At 49.8% G+C, this 24,681-nt stretch overlaps 1 protein-coding gene across 1 annotated transcript; it reads right to left on the bottom strand.

Moving 5' to 3' along the window:
* ndnl2 (necdin-like 2) lies at nt 1-23,358 on the bottom strand. Its single transcript, XM_039010234.1, has 8 exons — nt 23,036-23,358; nt 22,719-22,786; nt 22,485-22,604; nt 22,334-22,397; nt 9,058-9,232; nt 1,674-1,753; nt 1,443-1,485; nt 1-67 (listed from the first exon to the last, which is right to left on the bottom strand). Exons 2-8 carry the CDS (start codon nt 22,773-22,775, stop codon nt 1-3), a joined length of 606 nt encoding a protein of 201 aa, XP_038866162.1. The 5' UTR covers nt 22,776-22,786; nt 23,036-23,358.
* Between the last annotated feature and the right edge of the window lie 1,323 nt (nt 23,359-24,681).

Below are 24,681 nucleotides of genomic sequence, written 5' to 3'. Positions count from 1 at the left end.
TCACCTCTGACGGACAAACTCATCAGTAACGAGCTTCTTCACGTCTCCAAACATCTCGTGTCTCTCCCTGGGAGCGGGGGGGTCAAAACAGTCAACACACAGATCATAATTCAACCTCACTCCACAACTGGCTAGTAGATTTTCAAGCCTCAGTAAAGGAGATCAAACCCAGCGACAGGACCGGGACAGGACCGGGACAGCGACGGGACAGGGACGGGACCGGGACAGTGACGGGACACCGACGGGACCGGGACAGGACCGGGACAGCGACGGGACCGGGACAGTGACGGGACAGCGACGGGACCGGGACAGCGACGGGACCGGGACAGGACCGGGACAGTGACGGGACCGGGACAGTGACGGGACCGGGACAGGACCGGGACAGTGACGGGACACCGACGGGACCGGGACAGCGACGGGACCGGGACAGTGATGGGACCGGGACAGTGACGGGACACCGACGGGACCGGGACAGCGACGGGACAGCGACGGGACCGGGACAGCGGCGGGACAGCGACAGTGACGGGACAACGACGGCACCGGGACAACGACGGGACAGCGACAGTGACGGGACAGCGGCGGGACCGGGACAGGACCGGGACAGTGACGGGACACCGACAGGACCGGGACAGTGACGGGACACCGACGGGACCGGGACAGTGACGGGACAGCGACGGGACAGCGACAGTGACGGGACAGCGACGGGACCGGGACAGCGACAGTGACGGGACAGCGACGGGACCGGGACAGCGACAGTGACAGCGACAGTGACAGGACAGCGACGGGACCGGGACTGGACAGCGACAGTGACGGGACAGTGACGGGACCGGGACAGTGACAGCGACGGGACACCGACGGGACCGGGACAGTGACGGGACAGCGACGGGACAGCGACAGTGACAGCGACGGGACCGGGACAGCGGCGGGACAGCGACAGTGACAGCGGCGGGACAGTGACGGGACAACGACGGGACCGGGACAGCGGCGGGACAGCGACAGTGACGGGACAACGACGGGACCGGGACAGCGACAGTGACGGGACAACGACGGGACCGTGACAGCGACGGGACAACGACGGGACCGGGACAACGACGGGACAGCGACAGTGACGGGACAACGACGGGACCGTGACAGTGACGGGACAACGACGGGACCGTGACAGTGACGGGACAGCGACGGGACCGGGACAGCGACGGGACAACGACGGGACCGGGACAACGACGGGACCGCGACAGTGACGGGACAACGACGGGACCGGGACAGCGACGGGACACCGACGGGACCGGGACAGTGACATCGACGGGACCGGGACAGTGACAGCGACGGGACAGTGACAACGACGGGACCGGGACAGTGACAGGACCGGGACAGTGACAACGACGGGACCGGGACAGTGACAGGACAGTGAAGGAACCTATGATCAACCAGCCACACAGACTTACCCTTGATCAACTCTCAGCTTCTTCAGTGTGTTCCACACCATACCTAGAAACACAAAGCATGATGGGACATCTCAGTGAGGAGAAGGGGCATACACACGACACTGTGATGTCATCAATAAGTGGGGGGAGACAGGAATTGGCAAATATATGTATAATTACAAAAAATTTAGTTGTGGCCCCCCATTGGCTACACTTGTGTCAGAAGTGGGACAAAGCCAACAGAACACTTACTCTCCTTGACCACACCCCCCTTCATGAAGACGATGCTGAGGATTACGAAGAGTAGACCTGTCTTTGGATTACTGGGATTCCTGTAAACAAACACACACACACACACAGGTAAACACACCCCCTGGACAGGACACTAGTCCATCTCCTGTTTCTGTAGTAAGACAGATTGATGTACAGGACACCCCCTGGACAGAACACTAGTCCATCTCCTGTTTCTGTAGTGAGACAGATTGATGTACAGGACACCCCCTGGACAGGACACTAGTCTATCTCCTGTTTCTGTAGTGAGACAGCTTGATGTACAGGACACCCCCCTGGACAGGACACTAGTCCATCTCCTGTTTCTGTAGTAAGACAGATTGATGTACAGGACACCCCCCTGGACAGGACACTAGTCCATCTCCTGTTTCTGTAGTAAGACAGATTGATGTACAGGACACCCCCCTGGACAGGACACTAGTCCATCTCCTGTTACTGTAGTGAGACAGCTTGATGTACAGGACACCCCCTGGACAGGACACTAGTCCATCTCCTGTTTCTGTAGTGAGACAGCTTGATGTACAGGACACCCCCTGGACAGGACACTAGTCCATCTCCTGTTTCTGTAGTGAGACAGATTGATGTGCAGGACACCCCCTGGACAGGACACTAGTCCATCTCCTGTTTCTGTAGTGAGACAGATTGATGTACAGGCCACCCCCTGGACAGGACACTAGTCCATCTCCTGTTTCTGTAGTGAGACAGCTTGATGTGCAGGACACCCCCTGGACAGGACACTAGTCCATCTCCTGTTTCTGTAGTGAGACAGATTGATGTACAGGACACCCCCCTGGACAGGACACTAGTCCATCTCCTGTTTCTGTAGTGAGACAGCTTGATGTGCAGGACACCCCCTGGACAGGACACTAGTCCATCTCCTGTTTCTGTAGTGAGGCAGATTGATGTACAGGACACCCCCTGGACAGAACACTAGTCCATCTCCTGTTTCTGTAGTGAGACAGCTTGATGTGCAGGACACCCCCTGGACGGGGGAGGTGGTTCTTCCTGAGGTCTTCCTGTTGGGGAGGGAGTGTCTTGTTTTCTGCCCCTCCCAAAATATTAGAATTTGTAGATAATTGGTCCTCTTTCTGAGACTCACCCACAAACAGGACCAAGCCTGACCTGCTGAGGAGTGACGGACTCCATCCAATCTGGAGGGGTGCTCTCATCTTATCTACGAACATAGATAGGGCTCTAACTCCTCTAGCTCCACAATGAAATAGGGTGCAGGCCAGGCAGCAGGCTGTTAGCCAGCCTGCCAGCTTAGTGGAGTCTGCCAATAGCACAGTCAGTGTAGTCAGCTCAGCCATCCCCATTGAGACCGTGTCTGTGCCTCGACCTAGGTTGGGCAAAACTAAACATGGCGGTGTTCGCCTTAGCAATCTCACTAGAAGAAAGACCTCCTCCATTCCTGCCATTATTGAAAGAGATCGTGATACCTCACATCTCAAAATAGGGTTACTTAATGTTAGATCCCTCACTTCAAAGGCAGTTATAGTCAATGAACTAATCACTGATCATAATCTTGATGTGATTGGCCTGACTGAAACATGGCTTAAGCCTGATGAATTTACTGTGTTAAATGAGGCCTCACCTCCTGGTTACACTAGTGACCATATCCCCCATGCATCCTGCAAAGGCGGAGGTGTTGCTAACATTTACGATAGCAAATTTCAATTTACAAAATAAAAAACAACGTCTTCTAGTCATAAATCAATGCAGCCTACTCAATCACTTTTTATAGCTACTGTTTACAGGCCTCCTGGGCCATATACAGCGTTCCTCACTGAGTTCCCTGACTTCCTATCGGACCTTGTAGTCATGGCAGATAATATAACATTTTTTGGTGACTTTAATATTCACATGGAAAAGTCCACAGACCCATTTCAAAAGTCTTTCGGAGCCATCATCGACTCAGTGGGTTTTGTCCAACATGTTTCTGGACCTACTCACTGCCACAGTCATACTCTGGACCTAGTTTTGTCCCGTGGAATAAATGTTGTAGATCTTAATGTTTTTCCTCATAATCCTGGACTATCGGACCACCATTTTATTACGTTTGCAATCGCAACAAATAATCTGCTCAGACCCCAACCAAGGATCATCAAAAGCCGTGCTATAAATTCTCAGACAACACAAAGATTCCTTGATGCCCTTCCAGACTCCACCTACCCAAAGACGGTAGAGTACAACAATCAGTTAACCACCTAACTGAGGAGCTACATTTAACCTTGCGCAATATCCTAGATGCAGTCGCACCCCTAAAAACTAAAAACATTTGTCATAAGAAACTAGCTCCCTAGTATACAGAAAATACCCAAGCTCTGAAGCAAGCTTCCAGAAAATTGGAACGGAAATGGCGCTACACCAAACTGAAAGTCTTCCGACTAGCTTGGAAAGACAGTACCGTGCAGTATCGAAGAGCCCTCACTGCTGCTCAATCATGCTACTTTTCCAACTTAATTGAGGAAATAAGAACTACCCAAAATGTATTTTTTATTCTGTCGCAAAGCAAACTAAAAAGCAGCATTCCCCAAGTGAGGATGGCTTTCACTTCAGCAGTAATAAATTCATGAACTTCTTTGAGGAAAAGATCATGATCATTAGAAAGCAAATTATGGACTCCTCTTTAAATCTGCGTATTCCTCCAAAGCTCAGTTGTCCTGAGTCTGCACAACTCTGCCAGGACCTAGAATCAAGGGAGACACTCACGTTTTTTAATACTATATCTCTTGACACATTGATGAAAATAATCATGGCCTCTAAACCTTCAAGCTGCATACTGGACCCTATTCCAACTAAACTACTGAAAGAGCTGCTTCCTGTGCTTGGCACTCCTATGTTGAACATAATAAACGGCTCACTATCCACCGGATGTGTACGAAACTCACTAAAAGTGGCAGTAATAAAGCCTCTCTTTAAAAAGCCGAACCTTGATCCAGAAAATATAAAAAACGAAAATGGACCGGCTTAGTGCTGCTTTTGATACCATCGATCACCACATTCTTTTGGAGAGATTGGAAACCCAAATTGGTCTACACGGACAAGTCCTGGCCTGGTTTAGATCTTATCTGTCAGAAAGATATCAGTTTGTCTCTGTGGATGATTTGTCCTCTGACAAATCAACTGTAAATTCTGGTATTCCTCAAGGTTCCGTTTTAGGACCACTATTGTTTTCACTATATATTTTACCTCTTGGTGATGTCATTCGGAAAGATAATGTTAACTTTCACTGCTATGCAGACGACACACAGCTGTACATTTCGATAAAACATGGTGAAGCCCCAAAATTGCCCTCGCTGGAAGCCGAAGCTGAATGTTTCAGACATAAGGAAGTGGATGGCTGCAAATGTTTTACTTTTAAACTCGGACAAAACAGAGATGCTTGTTCTATGAAGAGAAAGAAAGAAACAACGAGATCTTCTGTTAAATCTGACAATTAATCTTGATGGTTGTACAGTCGTCTCAAATAAAACTGTGAAGGACCTCGGCGTTACTCTGGACCCTGATCTCTCTTTTGACGAACATATCAAGACTGTTTCAAGGATAGCTTTTTTCCATCTACGTAACATTGCAAAAAGAAATGATGCAGAAAAATGAATCCATGCTTTTGTCACTACTAGGTTAGACTTCTGCAATGCTCTACTTTCCGGCTACCCGGATAAAGCACTAAATAAACTTCAGTTAGTGCTAAATACGGCTGCTAGAATCTTGACTAGAACCAAAAAATTGGATCATATTACTCCAGTGCTAGCCTCTCTACACTGGCTTCCTGTTAAGGCAAGGGTTGATTCCAAGGTTTTACTGCTAACCTACAAAGCATTACATGGGCTTGCTCCTACCTATCTTTCTGATTTGGTCCTGCCGTACATACCTACACGTACGCTACGGTCACAAGACGCAGGCCTCCTAATTGTCCCTAGAATTTCTAAGCAAACAGCTGGAGGCATGGCTTTCTCCTATAGATCTCCATTTTTATGGAATGGTCTGCCTACCCATGTGATTGAGTGTAGTCTGGCCCAGGAGTGTGAAGGTGAACGGAAAGGCACTTGAGCAACGAACAGCTCTTGCTGTCTCTGCCAGGGCGGTTCCCCTCTCTCCACTGGAATTCTCTGCCTCAAACCCTATTTCAGGGGCCGAGTCACTGGCTTACTGGTGCTCTTCCATGCCGTCCCTAGGAGAGGTGCGTCACTTGAGTGGGTTGAGTCACTCACGTGATCTTCCTGCTTGGGTTGTGCCGTGGCGGAGATCTTCGTGGGCTATACTCGGCCTTGTCTCAGGATGGTAAGTTGGTGGTTGAAGATATCCCTCTAGTGGTGTGGGGGCTGTGCTTTGGCAAAGTCGGTGGGGTTATATCCTGCCTGTTTGGCCCTGTCCGGGGGTATTGTCGGACGGGGCAACAGTGTCTCCCGACCACTCCCGTCTCAGCCTCCAGTATTTATGATGCAGTAGTTTGTGTCGGGGGGCTAGGGTCAGTCTGTTATATCTGGACTATTTCTCCTGTCTTATCCAGTGTCCTGTGTGAATTTAAGTATGCTCTCTCTAATTCTCTCTTTCTCTCTCTCGGAAGACCTGAGCTCTAGGACCATGCCTAAGGACTACCTGGCATGATGACTCCTTGCTGACCCCAGTCCACCTGGCCGTGCTGCTGCTCCAGTTTCAACTGTTCTGCCTGTGGCTAAGGAATCCTGACCTGTTCACCGGACGTGCTACCTGTCCCAGACCTGCTGTTTTCAACTCTCTAGAGACCGCAGGAGCGGTAGAGATACTCTTAATGATCGGCTATGAAAAGCCAACTGACATTTACTCCTGAGGTGCTGACTTGTTGCACTCTCGACAACTACTGTGATTACTATTAATTGACCCTGCTGGTCATTTATGAACATTTGAACATCTTGGCCATGTTCTGTTATAATCTCCACCCGGCACAGCCAGAAGAGGACTGGCCACCCCTCATAGCCTGGTTCCTCTCTAGGTTTCTTCCTAGGTTTTGGCCTTTCTAGGGAGTTTTTCCTAGCCACCGTGCTTCTACACCTGCATTGCTTGCTGTTTGGAGTTTTAGGCTGGGTTTCTGCACAGCACTTTGAGATATCAGCTGATGTAAGAAGGGCTATATAAATACATTTGATTGATTCCTGCGGGGAGGGGTTGTCTTCCTGGGGTCTTCCTGCAGGGGAGGGGTTCTTCCTGGGGTCTTCCTGCGGGGGAGGGGTTGTCTTCCTGGGGTCTTCCTGCAGGGGAGGGGGTGTCTTCCTGGGGTCTTCCTGCGGGGGGGGGGTTGTCTTCCTGGGGTCTTCCTGCAGGGGAGGGGGTGTCTTCCTGGGGTCTTCCTGTAGGGGAGGCGGTGTCTTCCTGGGGTCTTCCTGTAGGGGAGGCGGTGTCTTCCTGGGGTCTTCCTGTAGGGGAGGCGGTGTCTTCCTGGGGTCTTCCTGTAGGGGAGGCGGTGTCTTCCTGGGGTCTTCCTGTAGGGGAGGCGGTGTCTTCCTGGGGTCTTCCTGCAGGGGAGGGGGTGTCTTCCTGGTGTCTTCCTGTAGGGGAGGCGGTGTCTTCCTGGGGTCTTCCTGTAGGGGAGGCGGTGTCTTCCTGGGGTCTTCCTGTAGGGGAGGCGGTGTCTTCCTGGGGTCTTCCTGTAGGGGAGGCGGTGTCTTCCTGGGGTCTTCCTGCAGGGGAGGGGGTGTCTTCCTGGGGTCTTCCTGTAGGGGAGGCGGTGTCTTCCTGGGGTCTTCCTGTAGGGGAGGCGGTGTCTTCCTGGGGTCTTCCTGTAGGGGAGGCGGTGTCTTCCTGGTGTCTTCCTGTAGGGGAGGCGGTGTCTTCCTGGTGTCTTCCTGTAGGGGAGGCGGTGTCTTCCTGTAGGGGAGGCGGTGTCTTCCTGGTGTCTTCCTGTAGGGGAGGCGGTGTCTTCCTGGTGTCTTCCTGTAGGGGAGGCGGTGTCTTCCTGGGGTCTTCCTGTAGGGGAGGGGGTGTCTTCCTGGTGTCTTCCTGTAGGGGAGGCGGTGTCTTCCTGGGGTCTTCCTGTAGGGGAGGCGGTGTCTTCCTGGGGTCTTCCTGTAGGGGAGGCAGTGTCTTCCTGGGGTCTTCCTGTAGGGGAGGGGGTGTCTTCCTGGGGTCTTCCTGTAGGGGAGGGGATGTCTTCCTGGGGTCTTCCTGTAGGGGAGGCGGTGTCTTCCTGGGGTCTTCCTGTAGGGGAGGCGGTGTCTTCCTGGGGTCTTCCTGTAGGGGAGGCGGTGTCTTCCTGGGGTCTTCCTGTAGGGGAGGGGGTGTCTTCCTGGTGTCTTCCTGTAGGGGAGGCGGTGTCTTCCTGGGGTCTTCCTGTAGGGGAGGGGATGTCTTCCTGGGGTCTTCCTGTAGGGGAGGCGGTGTCTTCCTGGGGTCTTCCTGTAGGGGAGGGGGTGTCTTCCTGGGGTCTTCCTGTAGGGGAGGGGGTGTCTTCCTGGTGTCTTCCTGTAGGGGAGGCGGTGTCTTCCTGGGGTCTTCCTGTAGGGGAGGGGGTGTCTTCTTGCGGGGGGAGGGGGTGTCTTGCTGGGGCATACAGTGGTAGCCACTAAATGCATATAGGGGAAACAGTGGTGCAGCGGTCTAAGGCACTATATCTCAGTGCTAGAGGTGTCACTACAGACACCCTGGTTCGAATCCAGGCTGTATCACAACCGGCTGTGATTGGGAGTCCCATAGGGCAGCGCACAATTGGCCCAGCGTTGTCCGGGTGTGGCCGGTGTAGGCCAGTTAAATAAAGGTTACATTTTATCAATATTTTCCCCCACACAGTGACCTACATGTTGACAGATTCTCCCTCTAGTCTTTCCACACAGTGACCTACATGTTGACAGATTCTCCCTCTAGTCTTTCCACACAGTGACCTACATGTTGACAGATTCTCCCTCTAGTCTTTCCACACAGTGACCTACATGTTGACAGATTCTCCCTCTAGTCTTTCCACACAGTGACCTACATGTTGACAGATTCTCCCTCTAGTCTTTCCACACAGTGACCTACATGTTGACAGATTCTCCCTCTAGTCTTTCCACACAGTGACCTACATGTTGACAGATTCTCCCTCTAGTCTTTCCACACAGTGACCTACATGTTGACAGATTCTCCCTCTAGTCTTTCCACACAGTGACCTACATGTTGACAGATTCTCCCTCTAGTCTTTCCACACAGTGACCTACATGTTGAGAGATTCTCCCTCTAGTCTTTCCACACAGTGACCTACATGTTGACAGATTCTCCCTCTTGTCTTTCCACACAGTGACCTACATGTTGACAGATTCTCCCTCTAGTCTTTCCACACAGTGACCTACATGTTGACAGATTCTCCCTCTAGTCTTTCCACACAGTGACCTACATGTTGAGAGATTCTCCCTCTAGCTGCTCCAGTTTGTTGATGAGGATGTAGACGTGGTTCTTAGAGTCGATCTCCACCAGCTTTAGACCAAACACTGTCTCAAACACACGTCCCACCCTCTTTATTATCTCAGGGTAGATGTTCCTGTACTCCTTCACAACATGTTTCACGATGTCTGAAGAGAGAGGGGGGAAGAGGAGGAAAGAGGGGGAGAGAGACCGAGGTGGGGAGAATAGATGGAAAAAGAGAGAGGGTGGGGGAAGAGAGAGAATATCAAATCAAGCTTTATTTTTACAGCACATTTCAGACATGGAACGCAACAATGTGTTTCACAGGTCAAAAATGAATAAAAACTACAAAAATAAAAACTGAAATATTCATTACACAAACACAAAAGAATAACAAAAACTGAATGACTAAAAAGCACCCTAAGTAAAATCAAAGCTAAAAAGGTGTGTTTTAGAATGTGTTTTAAATATGTCCACAGTTTCAGCCCCCCTCAGGTTCTCTGGCAAGCTCTTCCAGAGGCTGGGGGCACAGTAACTAGAGGCTGGGGGCACAGTAACTAGAGGCTGGGGGCATAGTAACTAAAGGCTGGGGGGCACAGTAACTAGAGGCTGGGGGCATAGTAACTAGAGGCTGGGGGCACAGTAACTAGAGGCTGGGGGCACAGTAACTAGAGGCTGGGGGCACAGTAACTAAAGGCTGGGGGGCACAGTAACTAGAGGCTGGGGGGCACAGTAACTAGAGGCTGGGGGGCACAGTAACTAGAGGCTGGGGGCACAGTAACTAGAGGCTGGGGGGCACAGTAACTAGAGGCTGGGGGGCACAGTAACTAGAGGCTGGGGGGCACAGTAACTAGAAGCTGGGGGCACAGTAACTAGAGGCTGGGGGCACAGTAACTAGAGGCTGGGGGGCATAGTAACTAGAGGCTGAGGGGCACAGTAACTAGAGGCTGGGGGCACAGTAACTAGAGGCTGGGGGCACAGTAACTAGAGGCTGGGGGGCATAGTAACTAGAGGCTGGGGGGCATAGTAACTAGAGGCTGGGGGGCAAAGTAACTAGAGGCTGGGGGGCACAGTAACTAGAGGCTGGGGGGCACAGTAACTAGAGGCTGGGGGCACAGTAACTAGAGGCTGGGGCACAGTAACTAGAGGCTGGGGGCACAGTAACTAGAGGCTGGGGGCATAGTAACTAGATAATGGGGGCATAGTAACTAGATAATGGGGGCATAGTAACTAGAGAATGGGGGCATAGTAACTAGAGGCTGGGGGCATAGTAACTAGAGGCTGGGGGCATAGTAACTAGAGGCTGGGGGCATAGTAACTAGAGGCTTGGGGCATAGTAACTAGAGGCTTGGGGCATAGTAACTAGAGGCCGGGGGCATAGTAACTAGAGGCCGGGGGCATAGTAACTAGATAATGGGGGCACAGTAACTGGAGGCTGGGGGCACAGTAACTAGAGGCTGGGGGGCACAGTAACTAGAGGCTGGGGGGCACAGTAACTAGAGGCTGGGGGCACAGTAACTAGAGGCTGGGGGCACAGTAACTAGAGGCTGGGGGCACAGTAACTAGAGGCTGGGGGGCACAGTAACTAGAGGCTGGGGGCACAGTAACTAGAGGCTTGGGGCATAGTAACTAGAGGCTGGGGGGCACAGTAACTAGAAGCTGGGGGCACAGTAACTAGAGGCTGGGGGCACAGTAACTAGAGGCTGGGGGGCATAGTAACTAGAGGCTGGGGGGCACAGTAACTAGAGGCTGGGGGCACAGTAACTAGAGGCTGGGGGCATAGTAACTAGAGGCTGGGGGGCATAGTAACTAGAGGCTGGGGGGCATAGTAACTAGAGGCTGGGGGGCACAGTAACTAGAGGCTGGGGGGCACAGTAACTAGAGGCTGGGGGGCACAGTAACTAGAGGCTGGGGGCACAGTAACTAGAGGCTGGGGGCACAGTAACTAGAGTGCTGGGGGCATAGTAACTAGAGGCTGGGGGGCACAGTAACTAGAGGCTGGGGGCACAGTAACTAGAGGCTGGGGGGCACAGTAACTAGAGGCTGGGGGGCACAGTAACTAGAGGCTGGGGGCACAGTAACTAGAGGCTGGGGGCACAGTAACTAGAGGCTGGGGGCATAGTAACTAGAGGCTGGGGGCATAGTAACTAGAGGCTGGGGGCATAGTAACTAGAGGCTGGGGGCACAGTAACTAGAGGCTGGGGGCACAGTAACTAGAGGCTGGGGGCATAGTAACTAGAGAATGGGGGCATAGTAACTAGAGAATGGGGGCACAGTAACTGGAGGCTGGGGGCACAGTAACTAGAGGCTTGGGGCATAGTAACTAGAGAATGGGGGCATAGTAACTAGAGAATGGGGGCATAGTAACTAGAGACTGGGGGCATAGTAACTAGAGAATGGGGGCACAGTAACTAGAGAATGGGGGCATAGTAACTAGATACTGGGGGCATAGTAACTAGAGGCTGGGGGCATAGTAACTAGAGGCTGGGGGCATAGTAACTAGAGAATGGGGGCATAGTAACTAGAGGCTGGGGGCACAGTAACTAGAGACTGGGGGCATAGTAACTAGAGGCTGGGGGCATAGTAACTAGAGGCTGGGGGCACAGTAACTAGATAATGGGGGCATAGTAACTAGAGAATGGGGGCATAGTAACTAGAGGCTTGGGGCATAGTAACTAGAGGCTTGGGGCATAGTAACTAGAGACTGGGGGCATAGTAACTAGAGGCTGGGGGGCACAGTAACTAGAGGCTGGGGGGCACAGTAACTAGAGAATGGGGGCATAGTAACTACATAATGGGGGCATAGTAACTAGAGGCTGGGGGCACAGTAACTAGAGAATGGGGGCATAGTAACTAGAGAATGGGGGCATAGTAACTAGAGAATGGGGGCATAGTAACTAGAGGCTGGGGGCATAGTAACTAGATAATGGGGGCATAGTAACTAGAGGCTGGGGGCATAGTAACTAGAGGCTGGGGGCACAGTAACTAGAGAATGGGGGCATAGTAACTAGATAATGGGGGCATAGTAACTAGAGAATGGGGGCATAGTAACTAGAGAATGGGGGCATAGTAACTAGAGGCTGGGGGCATAGTAACTAGAGGCTGGGGGCATAGTAACTAGAGGCTGGGGGCACAGTAACTAGAGACTGGGGGCACAGTAACTAGAGGCTGGGGGCACAGTAACTAGAGGCTGGGGGCACAGTAACTAGAGGCTGGGGGCACAGTAACTAGAGAATGGGGGCATAGTAACTAGAGAATGGGGGCATAGTAACTAGAGAATGGGGGCACAGTAACTAGAGGCTGGGGGCATAGTAACTAGAGGCTGGGGGCATAGTAACTAGAGGCTGGGGGCATGGTAACTAGAGGCTGGGGGCATAGTAACTAGAGGCTGGGGGCATAGTAACTAGAGGCTGGGGGCACAGTAACTAAAGGCTGGGGGCACAGTAACTAGAGGCTGGGGGCATAGTAACTAGAGGCTTGGGGCACAGTAACTAGAGGCTTGGGGCATAGTAACTAGATAATGGGGGCATAGTAACTAGAGAATGGGGGCATAGTAACTAGAGGCTTGGGGCATAGTAACTAGAGGCTGGGGGCATAGTAACTAGAGGCTGGGGGCATAGTAACTAGAGGCTGGGGGCATATTAACTAGAGGCTGGGGGCATAGTAACTAGAGGCTGGGGGCATAGTAACTAGAGGCTGGGGGCATAGTAACTAGAGGCTTGGGGCATAGTAACTAGAGGCTTGGGGCATAGTAACTAGAGGCTTGGGGCATAGTAACTAGAGGCCGGGGGCATAGTAACTAGAGGCTTGGGGCATAGTAACTAGAGGCTGGGGGCATAGTAACTAGAGAATGGGGGCATAGTAACTAGATAATGGGGGCATAGTAACTAGAGGCTGGGGGCATAGTAACTAGAGGCTGGGGGCATAGTAACTAGATAATGGGGGCATAGTAACTAGAGGCTTGGGGCACAGTAACTAGAGAATGGGGGCATAGTAACTAGATAATGGGGGCATAGTAACTAGAGGCTGGGGGCATAGTAACTAGAGGCTTGGGGCATAGTAACTAGAGGCCGGGGGCACAGTAACTACAGACTGGGGGCATAGTAACTAGATAATGGGGGCATAGTAACTAGAGGCCGGGGGCATAGTAACTAGAGACTGGGCCATAGTGTAATGTGTGATCTCCGTCTGGTCTTGGTCAGTATCTGTGCTGCAGCATTCTGTATGGTTTGCAGTTGACCAATGGCTTTCTTGGGTAAACCAGACAGGAGAGCATTACAGTAGTCAAGCCTTCTTATAATAAAAACATGTATGAGTCTCTATCAGCCTGAGAGAGAAACAGCTGCACCTTGACAATGTTCCTCAGGTGGTAAAAAGCTATGTTGGTCACATTCCTAATGTGTGATTAGAGATGGAGTTCAGAACGTAAAATAACACCTAGGTTTTTACCTGGTGTTTTATCTTTATTATCCGTGAATTAAAATGTACAGCCAGATTCTCTCTGTGCTTTGGCTCCAACAATAAGTACCTCGGTCTTGTCTTGATTTAGCTGGAGGAAGTTGTGAGCCATCCAAGAATTTAAATCACTAATACGGTCTAATAATTTATCTGTGGAGCTAAAATCCTCTGGTTACACAGTAATGTAAAGTTTGGTATCATCTACGTAGCAGTGAAAATCAATGCTGTGCTTTCTGATAACGCTGGCAAGGGGTAATGTTCAGTACATTCGGAAAGTATTCAGACCCCTTCACTTTTTCCACATTTTGTTTAGTTTCAGGCTTATTTTAAAATAGACAAAATTATATTTTTTCCTCAATTTACACACAATACCCCATAATGACAAAGCGAAAACAGGTTTTAGCTCCACGGATAAATGAATCGACTGTATCAGCTAAATCAAGACTGAGGTACTTATTGTTGGAGCCAAAGCACAGAGAGAGAATCTGTGCTTCTAAAACCAATTTAGAACTGGACCGGAGAGGCCGACCCGCCCCTCCAGGACCGGAGAGGCCGACCCGCCCCTCCAGGACCGGAGAGGCCGACCCGCCCCTCCAGGACCGGAGAGGCCGACCCGCCCCTCCAGGACCGGAGAGGCCGACCCGCCCCTCCAGGACCGGAGAGGCCGACCCGCCCCTCCAGGACCGGAGAGGCCAACCCACCTCTCCTGGACCGGAGAGGCCAACCCACCTCTCTAGAACCGGAGAGGCCAACCCACCTCTCTAGGACCGGAGAGGCCAACCCACCTCTCTAGGACCGGAGAGGCCAACCCACCTCTCTAGGACCGGAGAGGCCAACCCACCTCTCTAGGACCGGAGAGGCCAACCCACCTCTCTAGGACCGGAGAGGCCAACCCACCTCTCTAGGACCGGAGAGGCCAACCCACCTCTCTAGGACCGGAGAGGCCAACCCACCTCTCTAGGACCGGAGAGGCCAACCCACCTCTCTAGAACCGGAGAGGCCAACCCACCTCTCTAGGACCGGAGAGGCCAACCCACCTCTCTAGGACCGGAGAGGCCAACCCACCTCTCTAGGACCGGAGAGGCCAACCCACCTCTCTAGGACCGGAGAGGCCAACCCACCTCTCTAGAACCGGAGAGGCCAACCCACCTCTCTAGAACCGGAGAGGCCAACCCACCTCTCTAGGACCGGAGAGGCCAACCCACCTCTCTAGAACCGGAGAGGCCAACCCACCTCTCTAGGACCGGAGAGGCCAACCCACCTCTCTAGGACCGGAGAGGCCAACCCACCTCTCTAGGACCGGAGAGGCCAACCCACCTCTCTAGGACCGGAGAGGCCAACCCACCTCTCTAGGACCGGAGAGGCCAACCCACCTCTCTAGGACCGGAGAGGCCAACCCACCTCTCTAGGACCGGAGAGGCCAACCCACCTCTCTAGGACCGGAGAGGCCAACCCACCTCTCTAGGACCGGAGAGGCCAACCCACCTCTCTAGGACCGGAGAGGCCAACCCACCTCTCTAGGACCGGAGAGGCCAACCCACCTCTCTAGGACCGGAGAGGCCAACCCACCACTCCAGTCTGTCCAGAAGGACATCATGGTCAACAGTGTTGAATGCAGCACTTAAATCCAAGAGTACAAGGACATAGAGCTGTTTGGCATCGGTGTTGGCTCAAGGATCATTTACCACTTTAACTAAGGCTGTCTCTGTGTTGGCTCAAGGATCATTTACCACTTTAACTAAGGCTGTCTCTGTGTTGGCTCTAGGATCATTTACCACTAACTAAGACTGTCTCTGTGTTGGCTCTAGGATCATTTACCACTTTAACTAAGGCTGTCTCTGTGTTGGCTCAAGGATCATTTACCACTTTAACTAAGGCTGTCTCTGTGTTGGCTCTAGGATCATTTACCACTTTAACTAAGACTGTCTCTGTGTTGGCTCTAGGATCATTTACCACTAAGACTGTCTCTGTGTCGGCTCTAGGATCATTTACCACTTTAACTAAGACTGTCTCTGTGTTGGCTCTAGGATCATTTACCACTTTAACTAAGACTGTCTCTGTGTTGGCTCTAGGATCATTTACCACTTTAACTAAGACTGTCTCTGTGTTGGCTCTAGGACAGGGGTGGGCAAACTTTTTGACTCGCGGGCCACAATGGGTTCTAAAATTTGACAGAGGGGCCGGGCCAGGAGCATTTGGAGGGAGTGTTTGGGCCGGATATACTAAAGCATTAAATGTAGTGTGTGCAAACCTCATAGCACAGTAAGAACACTACAACCCAATTTATTAACTGTCTTTCAAATGTGAAAAATAGCCCTTATCAGTTAATAAATTTGTCTCAAGGAATATGCAAGATATGGCATTTACATACTATTTCGCCGCCCGTTCTTGTGTTGACTGCTTGCTAGCATAGTTTGCATGCTTCGTGGCAAAGTGACGGCTGATATTGTACTCTGAAAACCGCAACAGCTTCTTGGCATATCAGACATACAGCCGTTGATCGGACTTCAGTGAAGAAGTATTTTGTTGTCCACTCCTTATTAAACACTCGGCATTCGCTGTCCACTTTCCTTCTCTTTGGTCCGCTCATTTTCACAGAAGGGCTTAATGGTGACGTGAAACGAAGTGAAAATTAAAGTGAAATAAAGAGAAATACGCGCCACTCCAACAACGGTCAATGTGTTTTGAGTGCGCCATCTATTGGGGAAACGTGGGCATTGCAGGGAAAGGGGAAAAAAAGGAGGTTTTTACTATAATTTGGACAAGTTCGGCGGGCCGGATTAAAAAGCCTAACGGGCCGTATGTGGCCCGCGGGCCGTAGTTTGCCCATGTCTGCTCTAGGATCATTTACCACTAAGACTGTCTCTGTGTTGGCTCTAGGATCATTTACCACTAAAACTGTCTCTGTGTTGGCTCTAGGATCATTTACCACTTTAACTAAGACTGTCTCTGTGTTGGCTCTAGGATCATTTACCACTTTAACTAAGGCTGTCTCTGTGTTGGCTCTAGGATCATTTACCACTAAGACTGTCTCTGTGTTGGCTCTAGGATCATTTACCTCTTTAACTAAGACTGTCTCTGTGTTGGCTCTAGGATCATTTACCACTAAGACTGTCTCTGTGTTGGCTCTAGGATCATTTATCACTTTAACTAAGACTGTCTCTGTGTTGCTCTAGCAATTCCACAAATTCTGCTGTTTTCAATTTTGCAGTAAAGGCTTTACACCTTTGTTGTTAGACCAGCCTCTCTGGTATTAGTAAAGAACCACCATTATCAGCCTCTCTGGTATTAGTATAGAACCACCATTATCAGCCTCTCTGGTATTAGTAAAGAACCACCATTATCAGCCTCTCTGGTATTAGTATAGAACCACCATTATCAGCCTCTCTGGTATTAGTATAGAACCACCATTATCAGCCTCTCTGGTATTAGTATAGAACCACCATTATCAGCCTCTCTGGTATTAGTATAGAACCACCATTATCAGCCTCTCTGGTATTAGTATAGAACCACCATTATCAGCCTCTCTGGTATTAGTATAGAACCACCATTATCAGCCTCTCTGGTATTAGTATAGAACCACCATTACCAGCCTCTCTGGTATTAGTATAGAACCACCATTACCAGCCTCTCTGGTATTAGTATAGAACCACCATTATCAGCCTCTCTGGTATTAGTATAGAACCACCATTATCAGCCTCTCTGGTATTAGTATAGAACCACCATTACCAGCCTCTCTGGTATTAGTATAGAACCACCATTACCAGCCTCTCTGGTATTAGTATAGAACCACCATTACCAGCCTCTCTGGTATTAGTATAGAACCACCATTACCAGCCTCTCTGGTATTAGTATAGAACCACCATTACCAGCCTCTCTGGTATTAGTATAGAACCACCATTATCAGCCTCTCTGGTATTAGTATAGAACCACCATTATCAGCCTCTCTGGTATTAGTATAGAACCACCATTACCAGCCTCTCTGGTATTAGTATAGAACCACCATTACCAGCCTCTCTGGTATTAGTATAGAACCACCATTATCAGCCTCTCTGGTATTAGTATAGAACCACCATTACCAGCCTCTCTGGTATTAGTATAGAACCACCATTATCAGCCTCTCTGGTATTAGTATAGAACCACCATTACCAGCCTCTCTGGTATTAGTATAGAACCACCATTACCAGCCTCTCTGGTATTAGTATAGAACCACCATTACCAGCCTCTCTGGTATTAGTAAAGAACCACCATTACCAGCCTCTCTGGTATTAGTATAGAACCACCATTACCAGCCTCTCTGGTATTAGTATAGAACCGCCATTATCAGCCTCTCTGGTATTAGTATAGAACCGCCATTATCAGCCTCTCTGGTATTAGTATAGAACCGCCATTATCAGCCTCTCTGGTATTAGTATAGAACCACCATTATCAGCCTCTCTGGTATTAGTATAGAACCACCATTATCAGCCTCTCTGGTATTAGTATAGAACCACCATTACCAGCCTCTCTGGTATTAGTAAAGAACCACCATTACCAGCCTCTCTGGTATTAGTATAGAACCACCATTATCAGCCTCTCTGGTATTAGTATAGAACCACCATTACCAGGCTCTCTGGTATTAGTAAAGAACCACCATTATCAGCCTCTCTGGTATTAGTAAAGAACCACCATTATCAGCCTCTCTGGTATTAGTATAGAACCACCATTACCAGCCTCTCTGGTATTAGTAAAGAACCACCATTACCAGCCTCTCTGGTATTAGTATAGAACCACCATTACCAGCCTCTCTGGTATTAGTATAGAACCACCATTATCAGCCTCTCTGGTATTAGTATAGAACCACCATTACCAGCCTCTCTGGTATTAGTAAAGAACCACCATTACCAGCCTCTCTGGTATTAGTATAGAACCACCATTATCAGCCTCTCTGGTATTAGTAAAGAACCACCATTACCAGCCTCTCTGGTATTAGTAAAGAACCACCATTACCAGCCTCTCTGGTATTAGTAAAGAACCACCATTATCAGCCTCTCTGGTATTAGTATAGAACCACCATTACCAGCCTCTCTGGTATTAGTATAGAACCACCATTACCAGCCTCTCTGGTATTAGTATAGAACCACCATTATCAGCCTCTCTGGTATTAGTATAGAACCTCCATTATCAGCCTCTCTGGTATTAGTATAGAACCACCATTATCAGCCTCTCTGGTATTAGTATAGAACCACCATTATCAGCCTCTCTGGTATTAGTATAGAACCACCATTATCAGCCTCTCTGGTATTAGTATAGAACCACCATTATCAGCCTCTCTGGTATTAGTATAGAACCACCATTATCAGCCTCTCTGGTATTAGTATAGAACCACCATTATCAGCCTCTCTGTCATTAGTATAGAACCACCATGTCATTATCAGCCTCTCTGGTATTATTATAGAACCACCATTATCAGCCTCTCTGGTATTAGTATAGAACCACCATGTCATTACCAGCCTCTCTGGTATTAGTATAGAACCATCATGTCATTATCAGCCTCTCTGGTATTAGTATAGAACTACCATGTCATTACCAGCCTCTCTGGTATTAGTATAGAACCACCATGTCATTACCAGCCTCTCTGGTATTAGTATAGAACCATCATGTCATTACCAGCCTCTCTGGTATTAGTATAGAACTACCATGTCATTACCAGCCTCTCTGGTATTAGTATAGAACCACCATTATCAGCCTCTCTATCATTAGTATAGAACCATCATGTCATTACCAGCCTCTCTGGTATTAGTATAGAACCACCATGTCATTATCATTAGTAGACAACCACCATGTCATTATCATTAGTAGACTTAGTATAGAACCACCATGTCATTATCATTAGTAGACTTAGTATAGACCCACCATGTCATTATCATTAGTAGACTTAGTATAGACCCACCAGGTCATTATCATTAGACTTAGTATAGCACCACCAGGTCATTATCATTAGTAGACAACCACCATGTCATTATCATTAGTAGACAACCACCATGTCATTATCATTAGTAGACTTAGTATAGACCCACCGTGTCATTATCATTAGTAGACTTAGTATAGACCCACCAGGTCATTATCATTAGTAGACTTAGTATAGCACCACCATGTCATTATCATTAGTAGACTTAGTATAGACCCACCATGTCATTATCATTAGTAGACAACCACCAGGTCATTATCATTAGTAGACTTAGTATAGAACCACCAGGTCATTATCATTAGTAGACTTAGTATAGACCCACCAGGTCATTATCATTAGTAGACTTAGTATAGACCCACCAGGTCATTATCATTAGTAGACTTAGTATAGAACCACCAGGTCATTATCATTAGTAGACTTAGTATAGCACCACCAGGTCATTATCATTAGTAGACTTAGTATAGCACCACCAGGTCATTATCATTAGTAGACTTAGTATAGACCCACCAGGTCATTATCATTAGTAGACTTAGTATAGACCCACCAGGTCATTATCATTAGTAGACTTAGTATAGACCCACCAGGTCATTATCATTAGTAGACTTAGTATAGAACCACCAGGTCATTATCATTAGTAGACTTAGTATAGAACCACCAGGTCATTATCATTAGTAGACTTAGTATAGAACCACCAGGTCATTATCATTAGTAGACTTAGTATAGAACCACCAGGTCATTATCATTAGTAGACTTAGTATAGCACCACCAGGTCATTATCATTAGTAGACTTAACATGGAACCGGCGCCTCAGTACAGTAACGCGGACCCGGCGCCTCAGTACAGCAAAACGGACCCGGCGCCTCAGTACAGCAAAACGGACCCGGCGCCTCAGTACAGTAACATGGAACCGGCGCCTCAGTACAGTAACACGGAACCGGCGCCTCAGTACAGTAACACGGAACCGGCGCCTCAGTACAGTAACGCGGAACCGGCGCCTCAGTACAGTAACGCGGAACCGGCGCCTCAGTACAGCAACGCGGACCCGGCGCCTCAGTACAGCAACGCGGACCCGGCGCCTCAGTACAGCAACGCGGACCCGGCGCCTCAGTACAGCAACGCGGACCCGGCGCCTCAGTACAGCAACACGGACCCGGCGCCTCAGTACAGCAACACGGACCCGGCGCCTCAGTACAGCAACACGGACCCGGCGCCTCAGTACAGCAACACGGACCCGGCGCCTCAGTACAGCAACACGGACCCGGCGCCTCAGTACAGCAACACGGACCCGGCGCCTCAGTACAGCAACACGGACCCGGCGCCTCAGTACAGCAACACGGACCCGGCGCCTCAGTACAGCAACACGGACCCGGCGCCTCAGTACAGCAACACGGACCCGGCGCCTCAGTACAGCAACACGGACCCGGCGCCTCAGTACAGCAACACGGACCCGGCGCCTCAGTACAGCAACACGGACCCGGCGCCTCAGTACAGCAACACGGACCCGGCGCCTCAGTACAGCAACACGGACCCGGCGCCTCAGTACAGCAACACGGACCCGGCGCCTCAGTACAGCAACACGGACCCGGCGCCTCAGTACAGCAACACGGACCCGGCGCCTCAGTACAGCAACACGGACCCGGCGCCTCAGTACAGCAACACGGACCCGGCGCCTCAGTACAGCAACACGGACCCGGCGCCTCAGTACAGCAACACGGACCCGGCGCCTCAGTACAGCAACACGGACCCGGCGCCTCAGTACAGCAACACGGACCCGGCGCCTCAGTACAGCAACACGGACCCGGCGCCTCAGTACAGCAACACGGACCCGGCGCCTCAGTACAGCAACACGGACCCGGCGCCTCAGTACAGCAACACGGACCCGGCGCCTCAGTACAGCAACACGGACCCGGCGCCTCAGTACAGCAACACGGACCCGGCGCCTCAGTACAGCAACACGGACCCGGCGCCTCAGTACAGCAACACGGACCCGGCGCCTCAGTACAGCAACACGGACCCGGCGCCTCAGTACAGCAACACGGACCCGGCGCCTCAGTACAGCAACACGGACCCGGCGCCTCAGTACAGCAACACGGACCCGGCGCCTCAGTACAGCAACACGGACCCGGCGCCTCAGTACAGCAACACGGACCCGGCGCCTCAGTACAGCAACACGGACCCGGCGCCTCAGTACAGCAACACGGATCCGGCGCCTCAGTACAGCAACACGGACCCGGCGCCTCAGTACAGCAACACGGACCCGGCGCCTCAGTACAGCAACACGGACCCGGCGCCTCAGTACAGCAACACGGACCCGGCGCCTCAGTACAGCAACACGGACCCGGCGCCTCAGTACAGCAACACGGACCCGGCGCCTCAGTACAGCAACACGGACCCGGCGCCTGCTCCTGACCTTTTTCTTCATCTCCAGTATTTTACTAGTCACATTTAAACTAGTCACATTTAAACTAGTCACATTTAGTCACATTTAAACTAGTCACATTTATTCCACACACCCTACCTCCCCCTACTGAGCAACCTAACATTCCCCCGTTTGGAGTTTGTCACGTCCTCTGCATACATTTTGCTATCACGTGTTACGGTGTTCAGAATGTTAGAACCAATTGATTTATGTGATAATGATATGCTATAGGTCAGGCCCTATTGGTTACATGCATGCGATGCATACACCTGTCACGTAAAGAGAGCAAGGGTTGAGGAATTGTTTTTCCTAAACAAATGAGTGATTTTGGTAGCAGAACTTTTCAGTCAGAAATGGCTGTAATTATGTTCAGCAACACAGACAGACAGACAGACAGAGAGTGAGACAAGTAAGGGACTGTAGTGTTTCATCAGCTCCTACCTGCTCTGCGGATGGGGAACTTTTTCTGGTCCTTAATGAAGATGAACTGGACAACCTCAGCTGTCTAGGGAAAGAGAGAGATAGATATGAGAGAGAGAGAGAGAGAGAGAGAGAGAGTGTGTGTGTGTGTATGTATGTGTATGTGTATTACCTTCAGGTCGACCTGAGCAGGTGTCAGTCTGTCCAGACCCTTCTGTACCTGCGACGTACTGGGCTGGGTGAAGGACGGGTCATCCTCATCATCACCTAGCACCGCCTCCCAACGCTGGGTCTAACAGAGACAAAGACACCAGCATCATCATCAGAAAGGGATGTTTTTTTTAATAGATGCTGGAGAGAGGGGGATGATGGAGGTATAGAGAGATGAAGTAGGTGTGTTAGTTACCCGTACTCCTTTGTTCTGGGAGCTCTGTGTGTTGGATGCTCTCTTTCTCTGAGACATCACGGCTCTGACTGGAGGGGGGGAACAATATCAACAACACAAGTGTAGCCCCTTCATCTTTCAACTAACGTTAGATATTAGCGTTTTGGATGGCGTAACGTTAGCTAGCTAGCTAGTGATGGACACACCAAAGCCAGCAAGCTAGCTACCGAAGCGAACTGGGCAACATTAATGTAAAATAATGTATCAAAAGCAATCTAAAATGTATTTAAACCGAGAAAAGTATTAATGCTAGTAACGTTAAGTAGCTATTCACTCACGTAAAGACCGCTAGAAACTTCTTCCGCTTCTCAAACTCCCGCTTGCGAGACGCGTGTTGATGACGTACAATCGTCCTCTTTTTCTTCTTCTTCTTCCAAAGATTTCTATAACTAAACCAAAGATTCATATAACTAAACCAAGATAGACCACAGCCTCTCATTTCCCATTGGAAACGAGTCCTAGTGGGCAAAGCCAAGCACGCGCTAGCGAGATCCTATTGGCGCGTTCTAGCCTCATCTGCATATTTTCGTTAGGAAACACCTAGTCAGTGAAGTGCGCAATAACTCAATTTGCCTTTGCACTCCTTCTACAAAATTTAGTCCACTCTGTTCATAACATATTTTAGTTTTGGGAATAGAAAACTGTATTGAAATCAAATGTTTAATCGATGAGAAAATGTGCAGAATTTCGGCCAAAATCCATTTCGTTCCATCTTCTCCCAATACCGGCCAGTGGGCTTCCATATTTGGTAGTGAGTGGAAACGCCAAGCGGATGCTTCACGTTTATACATCCTGGTGAAATCTGTCTCATTGTTCTATCTGTGCTTCTTCTGTGGGTTTTATGGCGGACTACAACCCCAAAAGGTGTATTGCCGCCACCAACTGGACAGGTTGAAAAAACAAGGTAAAATAGAAAATCAATACGTGATAGGGAAAACTAACTTAATTAATATACCCAAATAAAAATAGTACATTGACATAACCAAAACTCCCACTTATTCCTTCCTTCAAATCTCTAGGTCTCCCTTCTCAGGCTCTAGGGCCTGAGAGAGCGGTACAGCTTGTGACAATACTCCATGCAAGTCCTCCGCCGAGAAATCTTTCAGCCGCTTCCACAATGATATCTATTTTCCTGGACCTCCTTTCCACCTTGGCAGGGCCGATTGGCGCAGCGGTCTAAGGCACTGCATCTCAGTGCAAGAGGTGTCACTACAGTACCTGGTTTGAATCCAGGCTGTATCACATCCGTCTGTGATTGGGAGTCCCATAGGGCGACACACAATTGGCAGGATACATTTGCTTTCCAACCTGTGTTTTCCCGCAATAGTATTTGAAATGCAACCTGTTTTGGTTGCATGCTGTTCACTGTCAGATTTGCCGTGCGTCAGATTTGCCGTGCGTTCCCGATTGTAGGCATGCCTTGTGATTGGGCTACACACAATACACAGATAGGCTATTTTTTTTTAAAACAAATTAAGTATTGATCCTCTGTGGTTAAATTGTAGGCCTACGCCTGGTGTATTTTCTGGAATGATGTCATTTCTTTCTGAACAGACAGCAGTAATTCTAGAACTTTGGCAAATGTATTTCAATTGATCATGGGTGCTGGAGGTGCTGCAGCACCCATGATCAATTGAAATACATTTGCCAAAGTTCTACAATAAGGTAATAAATGACGAAGTGCATCGCTGGGGATGAGTTGCAGGCTCATGTCTATCAGAGCAGTGAGAGAGAGATAATAAAGTGAATCTCATTCTAGTTCTGTGAGAGATACTGGTGAGCTTCTCTCTCTCACCACAGCAATGACTTTTGAGTAAAGCCAGAGTTTCTATGTATACGGATGACTCAACACTATACACGTCAGCTACCACAGCGACTGAAATGACTGCAACACTTAACAAAGAGCTGAGTGGTTTCAGAGTGG

The sequence above is a fragment of the Salvelinus namaycush genome, chromosome 16 (genome assembly GCF_016432855.1).
Source record: "Salvelinus namaycush isolate Seneca chromosome 16, SaNama_1.0, whole genome shotgun sequence".
In the NCBI taxonomy this organism is placed as follows: Eukaryota; Metazoa; Chordata; class Actinopteri; order Salmoniformes; family Salmonidae; genus Salvelinus; species Salvelinus namaycush.
Note: the sequence above shows the minus strand (reverse complement) of the source record. Positions and strands in the feature narration are given on the sequence as shown.

Bases quoted from the DNA above. Each gene is read 5' to 3' on its own strand.
- ndnl2 (XM_039010234.1), bottom strand. From the start codon at position 22,775: ATGTCTCAGAGAAAGAGAGCATCCAACACACAGAGCTCCCAGAACAAA. The intron at 9,233-22,333 runs GTAGGAGCTGAT...CTCTCTCTTCAG, and splicing joins GTTCCCCATCCGCAGAGCAG to ACATCGTGAAACATGTTGTG. The intron at 68-1,442 runs GTAAGTCTGTGT...CCCCGCTCCCAG, and splicing joins AAGCTGAGAGTTGATCAAGG to GGAGAGACACGAGATGTTTG.